The sequence below is a fragment of the Cydia amplana genome, chromosome 3, assembly GCF_948474715.1.
Source record: "Cydia amplana chromosome 3, ilCydAmpl1.1, whole genome shotgun sequence".
Taxonomy (NCBI): domain Eukaryota; kingdom Metazoa; phylum Arthropoda; class Insecta; order Lepidoptera; family Tortricidae; genus Cydia; species Cydia amplana.
The window spans coordinates 17180860-17190709 of record NC_086071.1 but is presented as its reverse complement, the minus strand read 5'-3'; the positions used below and the strand labels follow the sequence as shown (position 1 = coordinate 17190709).

The following is a 9850-nucleotide window of genomic DNA, read 5'->3' as shown; positions in this document are numbered from 1 at the left end:
CGACTCCATACATCTTGCGCGACTTCAAGTATGGAGTCGAGCGCGAGAACGCAACATGCTAGACCGCCAGACGCCAGATATGACTCCCGAGGTCGTCCGTTTAACACATTCAATGCCAGCGCGAGCTACGCGCTACGAGCGTAGCTGATAACACGAGAAAAACCGTAATATGTAGCGAAAAGCGACGAACAGAGATCCCGCCTAGCGGGTCGCTGACAGTGAATGTGTTAAAATTAATACTCCGCCTGCAAATCGCCATATTACTCGTGTCGACAATAATGGTCTCATCTCTATATTCTACACACAACACAGCGAATATTTAGAATAGACCCACTATTAATTCGCAAGTAGCTAATAACTACTCATGAAATACAAATTACATTATATTATACGTTAATTATATCAAGTTAATCGATTTAACTGGTGATAACAATCATAAAATGTTTACAGCTACAATGGCCTTACAAGTAAGTCCATATCAATGTTCCACATACAGACTTAAATAGGCCAAATTTAAATTCAAATAATTTATTTCAGAACAAAAATTCCATATAAGTACATTTAAAATAAAATAACTACAATAATTGAATTTGAACAATGCATGGTATTTTTGTTTAAGGGCTCTAAGCTGCAGCTGTGGGCTAACGCCAAACAATTCTCCTGAGCACAGCCCATTATAGGTACAAGTGGCATAACTGAGGTGATATAACATTATTGAGTGGTTTCACTGAGGTGAAATTTATCCACTTGAATTTTTAGTCGCTATTGGCGACATGTTTCGGGCCCTTCGGGGGTCCATCTTCAGGCTCGAGTGCTCGCGGCGACTGCAACTCGTGCACTGATCGCGCCGCCCGCCTCGTCGCTCGTTGCGCGCGCGCTGACAGCCAACCGTTGTCGTATAAACAGTTTAAAATAAGAATATGTCTCACGAAAGTTTAATATCGGTGAAATTTATCCTTAGAATACGGTGGTAGGCGGTCCGCAACACATGGACACATCTACTTTTCTTGGTTTAGAGTACGTAACATTATGAAATATGAAAACGATGTCCTTAAAATCTGTAAAAAGCAAACAGTTTAAATGAAAACATGGCTGTATGCGGGGTAGGTACCTACGGAAATGGGAATTAATTAAATATTACTTAATAAGATTTTCAACGTACGGAAATGGGAATTAATTATTAATACAATTTTCACCACACCCTCGCATTTCGTCCGCAAGACAAGAGTATTTATTATAGCAAAATAATTTGATGCAAATTTTGAGTTATTTCCACAGAGTTATTTCCTTATGTTGGCTGGTAGAATTTGACTTTTAAATAATAAAACATTTAATAACGTTAATTTCGATTTCATTGTTTTGCTGTTTTACTGTAAAATACTAAATTACTAACTAGTGTTTTCTCGCGTTGGTGAGGACAAAAACAATACAACAACAAAAAACTCATTCAAAAATTCCACTCCGCGTCATCCTAGGCGCAAAGATGTCCAACACGCTCGCCGCGTTACCGCCTTGAATCGCGATTATGACATCCATTTAGCTAATAAAAAAAAATATATAGGTATACATATTAGGTAATTACCGCGGACATAGTCAGCACCCCGACATGCACGATCCCGCAGGCCTTCATACCAAACGGCTTCTGCACGTGGTTCAGAAACATTAGGAAGATTTTCTTATTCTTTATGTCCATGTCTTCCCAAGCTATCGAATACACTTGATCTCCGAGAGTTTCGGTCTGTTGGCACATATGAACTATTGTGAGGAATATCAATTCATCATAAATTCAATCTCTAAATTAAACTAAAATATAAAACAAAGTCGCTTCCCGCTGTGTCTGTCTGTATGTATGCTTAAGATCTTTAAAACTACGTAACGGATTTTGATGCGGTTTTTTTAATAGATAGAGTGATTCAGTGTATTCAAGTGGAAGGTTTATGTATAATTTGTTAACCCGTGCGAAGCCGGGGCGGGTCGCTAAACTCGCTAGTAACTAATAAATTTGACAATATCCCCAGTAGTAAGTGAACGCTTTGGTATCTTTATCCACTATAAAAAATATTTAAATTAATTCAGATTCCTCCCGAGCACTTTGTTTAAGATAGTATACCTAATAACTATTTACCTACCTTTGAGTGAATTAATTCAAATACCACTGAAGTTTGGATTAGTTGTTGGAATATGACCCCGGCCAGTATTCCATATTTTCCAAGTGCTTTAGGGTCCTGAAAAAAGAGAAAACTATCATCATCTGACGTCAGACATCACGATCCGTCACAGGGGATTTTGCCCAAGGACCTCTACAATACAAAAAAAAACATTAAAAATAAGAGGGTATCTTAGTAATCTCAGTCGAAAGAGCGAGCGAAGCGAAGTCGCATCAGGGTACCGCTAAGTTCATTTATATGTAAAGTTTGTTACTTAATAGCGTACCCACAAAAAAATCTAGATAGATTTTTTAGAATTCATTGTACAGTTTTAACAGAATTTATAGATCATACTGAACAATTAATGAATTTCTTAATTGGTCCTCCAATCATGATGAAAATGTATATCTGAGGATCTGAAAGGTCCTATCTTGAATTTCTCTATTTTTGGTAGGGTCAGGTGGGGTAAATATAAAACACGGATAAAAATATGACATTCAACTAATTTTAATACTCTAGTGTCTAGTGCACCAATCCAGTCTGGTCCGGTAGTCCGGTTGTTCTTATTTGCTGACAAATTTGGTTTGACCAACACTATAATGGAACGATTTACCATGGTAGAACACTCCAACAACATCAAACAGCACATCACTTGATGGAAAGCGAGATAGAAGCATAATGTCACGTCGAATGTTTCAGACATGTGTGTCATGAACCTGAAAAAAGAGCAAAAATTACTTCAATTTCGCATAAGTCTACACACAAGGTTTCTTTTTAAATGGAACAAGAATGAAATAATAGTAGATTGTACAACAAGGGCATAAAGTGACCCACTTTTACCCGTGTCTGAGCGAAGCGAAGACCAAAATAGTAGACGAGGGTAAAAATGGACATTTATGCCCTTGTTGTACACTTTGCTTTTCACTTCGATTGCGAGGAAAATATACATACAAAAATATCCAATATTTTAGGTTATTTTCCCGTATTTATTCAAGACTAAATAAAGTTTTATTCGGGCCGGTCGGGGGCGCGAGGCACGCCGGGCGGCAGCGCGCCGGTCGGGCGCGGGCGCGCCGGCAAGGCTGGATGTTTGTATGGCAGATTTTGGACTTTATTGCTAGGTCAATAAGGGTCGCAATAGATGATTTTACTTTATGCTCTAGAACATAATAAGCAACTTTATGTCATCTACGCACGACATAAAGGTGCACTTTTTGAGCATGAGAAGTGAAAAGTACTAATATAGGGTTGCCAGAGAGCATGATATAAAAGGGTCAATTTCACCAAACGAGCATTTTTGTCTAATTCCCATGGAATTTTGAAATACTAACATTACACAAAAAAAATTATGCTGATAATTTGATAAAAAATATAATAAACATTAATTTTCTTATGGGGTAAAAATATTCATAAAACTATAAAAGTTATTTCAATTTAAAATTTTGGTCAGGGCACGGGAATTAGTGTGTCCATGGGAATTAGATTTTACTAGCACGGAAATTAGAACATGGCACAGGAATTGTTTTCTTAACTTATTTTGGTAGTTAAAACTATTATTTATGTATATTTTAATCTACAATAATGTACTTTAACCATACTGAAGCGGCATCGAACATATTTACCTTCTTTAATTTTAGTTTCGGACCACAAATCTACGAAAGTATGATACACTAAAAACTACGTATTTGACTAATCGTTTCCTTGATTTTAATGGCAACTAATCTCTCTTTCTTAGTAAAATGTACATATTTCAAAACAATACCTACTTACATACATACATACATACAAAACTATTCATTAAATTAAAAAGTGTCATGATGTATCTGCATGTAGATAGGTACAAGGTGTATGATCTGGTATATGGCCGTATAGGAAATGATACTAAGAAATAAGTAAATAGGGGCACAGTGAGAAGAAGTTATTGTGTAAGTTAATCTGAAGAAATCGAATATGCTGTCTTCATAAATTCATAACACAAAAAATTGTTTGACCACATATGAGGTAAGGTGGGGTAAGACTATCACAGACAGACAGACATGACGAATCCATAAGGGTTCCGTTTTTTGCCATTTGGCTACGGAACCCTAATAAGGTATCTAATAGTATTACGATTTTAATACCCCCTGGCACTGACTAAAATAACCGACTTGGTTTCCCATTACATCTCAAAACTTTTTTGTAGTAGAAGAACTGCGTTGCGAGACTTGCATCTTTTTACATGTAATGTTTTTGATAGGATCCCATCTCTTTTTGTAGGCTGTCCTTCTTTTCAGGTAATCATACCCATACCATACTGATACTATGTATACACATCTTTATTCATACTCACATCGTACGTCGTAGTGTACCTTTACTTTCCCTACTAATTGTAAGAACTAAAAGGTAACGTTGTTATCGCATATATTTCTATGGGATTACAAACTTATTTATGCAGTTATTAGATCTTTAGAACGTGACTAATATTGCAGTATTATTAGATTTTTATTGGCTTAAAAAGCTAAAACCAAATTACGTTTCAAATTTGGGTATGCTAGAAGTACCTTAAAATAATGATGATCGTGAGTGATTGTGTCAGTGACAAAACTAAGGGATTGTAAAGTGCATTAAATGTTATTTTGATAGAATGTTATTGAGATTTGATGGTACGGCCGTGCCACTTTGTTTTGCTCGACTTGGCGGCGGCACTGCCGTGCCCCCAGATCCTTTGTCCTTCCCCGGGTCTCAAACTATCTCCATGCCAAATATCATCAAGATGATATTGGTTCAGCGGTTTAAGCGTGACGAGATAACAGACAGACAGACAGAGATACTTTCGCATTTATAATATAGTAAGAATAGGATATATATTTATTTTTTCTTGTATTAGAAAAGCTAATTTATAACAACTAATCTATTAAACGAGCAATTCTTGTATATATTTCGGGGATCTCGGAAACGGCTCTAACGATTTCGAATGAAATTTGATCATATATGAGGGTTTTTTGGGGTGAAAAATCGATCTAGCTAGGTGTTATCTCTGGGAAAACGCGCATTTTTGAGTTTTTAGGTAGGTATATGTTTTCCAAGCAAAGCTCGGTCTCCCAGATATTTAAACTTTATACGGTATACGCTGTCAGCTGTCAAATTTACAAAAAAAAAAACATTGCAAATTTGATTCATTTTGTTTCATGTAACCTTAGGTACAGGTATTATAATATGTAATAATTCCAGAAATAGTTTTATGTTTATATAATATTTTAATTTTATAATATGATCAATGAATAAGGTAAGGTGGGGCAAGACTAACAGTACAAGGATTCCATACAAGTGATAGTCTTACCCCGGTGTCGTCTTACCCCACCTTACCTTACGTATTAAAATTGCCCGGGTTATTCGGGTCCACCCTGTATGTACTATAGTACTTATACTAAAAAACCGTTCACAAATTTTTGTGCATTCTTTAAGATTTCCTTAAATGCAAAATAGAAAGATATACGTCATATTATTATTACATATAATATATATTCAATGCCAATATACATAAATGTAATAATAATATGACGTAAACATTGCCAATTAACTTAAAGTGCCCCCAATAAAAGATTTGTTGACAATAAATGTAATATTTTCTAATTCCCGTGCCACTTAATCAGCTATTTTAGGTAAATTTGCTATGGGAATTAGGGCACGGAAATTAGAATTCGTAATAAAAAAATTCGCCAAAAATTTAAATCGTGTTTGACCAAACTGTTATGTTATCGCTTACATAAAGATACATAAAGGGCTCCTAAATATGACAATTGTTATTGAAAAGCTATCTGGAAAATAAAATTTATAAGGGGCATCGAAATTAGAAAAAAATTGTCGCCCACCCGGATTCCGAAATACTTACGCGATTTGCTCAAACACGCCACGGCTTGACGTACATCCGTTTGCTTTGAAAGACAGCCGAATACTGCCAGTACAGGTGAGGCGGGACACGAGGCGGTTCAAATACAGACGTCGGCTGTCAGAGCCCTGTGAGTTTTGCCGACGAAATTGTACTCGCGCGCTCGGACAAAATTTAAACATCGATCACGAGTTATTTACCACAATTAAGTTAATAGTGTATGTGCTCAGTGATAGTAAATATCATCTAGTTTAAGTATTTGACACTAAATTAGTGATACTAATGTAGAATTTTTCGTAGGATTTTTCATTATGCTCAAAAGTAGATTCCGGACAGGGCACGGGAGCAGTAATTTGAGCCTTTAGGTATTTTTAAGTGTACTCTAAAAACCAATTAATCAGTGAATTCATATGGAACTCGGTGTGAAAGTGTGACTTCTTTATGTAAAAAAAAAATGGTAAGTATTATCTGATGCTAACCCGCGATTTTCATCACGGACAGAAAAAAAATCGTGTTCAGAAATTGACCCAAAAATATACTAGAGTCAGACCAAGATAACTCTGCTGTGATTTTTATAGCACAGACGTGCAAGTGTTATTTTATTTTAAACTTTAAACTTCTATGAAATTATGACGTAAATTACTAAACACTTGCACGTCTGTGCTATAAAAATCACTGCAGACTTGTCTTGTACTGACTCAACGCAGAATTTTGAACTCACTTCTTAATCACTCTGTGGTGATCGATTACACTTTTTAATGCAATCAACATTTCTCTCTTATCTTCTCGTATATTGTACAGCCCAGTCTCCTCAGAACTACTGACTACTTTCGGCCGTGGAAAAGTTTTTAGGCTATGCGAGAGTATATTCAAATGGCCAGAAATATGAAAACACATTATGAAAATCAAGAGATCGTAAGAGCACATCGCAGTGGGTATATTGTAAGATGGGAACCAGTTAAAGAAGAATATTACTAAGTAGCCCCTAGCATCGGTGTATGCGTCGAAAGGCAATAGGTAGTCCACAGAGTGAACGAATGTTTTATTCTCTGGGATGGGAGTAGAGAACATTCCCATATATATATTTAAGGTGAGGGGCACGAAATTATAGAAAAGTATCCCAGCGTACAGTTGGCAAAGAATTATCCTGGTGACGTACTTGCAAAGTGTATTGACTCTACGAGTTTCCTGAAAAGGACGATAAAAAACATAGTTTTATAATAGGTAAGAGGCATAATAACGGTTTAAAATTATCACATTTTACTTTAAAATAAATAGCGATTTTTTATATGTTGAATACTTACTTAAGTAAATATTTTTTAGGTGTCTATCTACCTGATAATTATTTAACAGCTTCTTATAAATTATACACATTTAACTAATTTAACCCTGCGTATGTACAAGTACTGATCAACACGAACGAATTTAAAACTATTGTATTAAACAAGTGCTTAATAGTTATTTGTACAACAAGAGATCAAAGTTTGATATTTCTTCGAGTGCTTATTTTGAGTCCCGTGCAAGCGGAAGACTCGCTACGCTCGTGAATCTAATTTAGAATCTTGAGCGTAGTAAGGGACTCAAAAGCGCACGAGATGTAAATAACTTTGATCTCGTGTAGTTCACAAAACTTTTCACCTCAGCATTGAGAACATATTAGAGAACCCGAAAAATGTATTCCTTCTTCATCAACTTACCTCTATTCACTCATGTTTTCTTAAGATATACCAACAATTAAATTTTCACCTCAGCATCTCGAACAAGGGTACTTTGCTACTTAAAAGCAGTGAGCAAAATCGCATTTTACTCATTTTGTCTCACTCAGTGAGCAAAATGCGATTTGGCTCACTGTTTTTAAGTAGCAAAGTACCCTTGTTCGAGCTGCTGAGGTGAAAAAGTCTATTTTTTATTCGGTAGACTAAAATGACATTTCATAGTATGAAATGACACATGATGTTCATACTATGAAATGTCATTTTAGTCTACGGAATAAAAAAATAGACTTTAGACATACGAAGCGAAAAATAAAAACACAATAAATTTTGAAAAAAGGCCACTGAATCCAGGCTAAATCATTCGGGTTATTATTATTACGTAAAAAGTTAACTTCTCACCTGTTTGGCGAATTCACTTTTATATTCGTTATTATTTAAATGAAACTCCAAACAAAACTTTTTCACAGTGTTCCGATAATCCTTCTGAAAAGGTAGCGATGCTCTTTGCTGAAAAATAAAATTGTTAGCGACAGTAAAATAGAAAACCGTCCGTGCTTATACACAGTATGTTTCAATTTCACTTCCTCTCATAACTTATATGTGGGACATTATATATGAAAAGGGACCTTATTGTCGATGGCGCTTACGCCGCACATCGTCGCGCGGCATTGTATTTATATCGGAGCACATTCGGAGCATAACCTAACCGCCATCGACAATAAGGTCCCTTTTCATATACCTATAACGTCACATGTATTTTTGTTTTTTCTGAAGGCCTTAAAAGTGAACAACGAACAATCAGCCTTGGAGACAACCTACCTGTAATGTAACTGTCAGTTTGTTTATGTATAGCTGTAAAAAACCATACCGTCAATCGGGGTGAATAGGGATGGCTGGGTCGAATAGGAACAAAACTTAAAAAATACGCACACAAATTATTTCATTCGATTGAAAAATTATTCGATTGCAATCTATTATTAAATGATTTTGTATGATACAATTTGTGTGGGTATTTTTTATGAAATTGTCAGGTAAATCATATATATTTTAACTATTGTCCCTATTCACTCCAGTTTGACGGTACCTATACTCACGACAAATAAAGCTGTCAGGAATATGTTACAATAAAGCTGTCCTTTATCAATAAAACTAATGGTTTGGATGTATTTCTTCAAATAGAGCAGCACAGGTATATGTGCGAGGAGCTGCGCCGCCACGATGACGTATTTGTACGACTCTAGGAAGCGCGTGCGCCGGTCGAGCTTGCCGAACGTTGCGTTGGGCCACTGCGCAATCGTGTCAAGAACAGCACGGATGCTTCGCATGTAGCCAAGTTCAAATACGTCTTTTATGACACTAGAACAAACGAGATCTTACAGAAACACTTGAATAACCTGTCACAAAACAGTATGCTATCATTTTCTGGTCTTCATCAGCAGGTCCACTTCAACTTCACCAATGTCGGTTTCCGAGAGCGAATGTATGGGTTATCGAAAGTGACCACCTAAGAAAGTGACTTACTCCGCCTAAAGGTAGACCAGTCGGTAATGACCCTGCCTACGAATACAAAGCAGGGTGTCTCGGGTTCGAATCCCGGTAAGTACATAAGTATTATAAGTTCCTGAGTTATGAATATTGTATACGTATCTAAATCTAAGTAGGTCTGTATTTAAAATTAAAAGTTACCTAGACTGCATTTTGAAGTAGATAATGTCGAAACGACCGAACGTCGTTTAACTACGAAAGTTGCTTTAAATGTGATATTAATTGAGTCATTGGCAATAATTATATTGTATGCATGTTGAAAACATTATGCATCAAACTACCTTGCATTATGAATCATAATTGTGTTACTGCTTGCCAGTCTTGCCACGCGTTTATGAATTTTCATAGTTATTTGTTTAAATATTAATTAAGATGTCATATCACAACCGTGGAACTTACAAATAAATAAATATCAGGAGACATCTTACACAGATCAACCTAGCCCCAAACCAAACTAAGCAAAGCTTGTACTATGGGTGCTAGGCGACGATATACATGCTTATTTAGATAAATACATACTTATATAGATAGAAAACGCCCATGGCTTAGGAACAAATATCTGTGCTCATCACACA

At 36.0% G+C, this 9850-nt stretch overlaps 1 protein-coding gene across 1 annotated transcript; it reads right to left on the bottom strand.

Moving 5' to 3' along the window:
* Nucleotides 1-998: 998 nt before the first annotated feature.
* LOC134662615 (uncharacterized) lies at nt 999-9563 on the bottom strand. The gene is made up of 8 exons (XM_063518888.1): nt 9557-9563; nt 8825-9102; nt 8130-8237; nt 6737-7203; nt 2761-2863; nt 2130-2225; nt 1583-1738; nt 999-1058 (listed from the first exon to the last, which is right to left on the bottom strand). Exons 1-8 carry the CDS (start codon nt 9561-9563, stop codon nt 999-1001), a joined length of 1275 nt encoding a protein of 424 aa, XP_063374958.1.
* Between the last annotated feature and the right edge of the window lie 287 nt (nt 9564-9850).

What these genes read in the sequence shown, in the direction of transcription:
- LOC134662615 (XM_063518888.1), bottom strand. An exon ending in AAAGTGAATTCGCCAAACAG is followed by an intron (nt 7,204 to 8,129) that starts GTGAGAAGTTAA and finishes CGTCCTTTTCAG; the next exon opens with GAAACTCGTAGAGTCAATAC. An exon ending in TTGAATTAATTCACTCAAAG is followed by an intron (nt 1,739 to 2,129) that starts GTAGGTAAATAG and finishes ATGTGCCAACAG; the next exon opens with ACCGAAACTCTCGGAGATCA.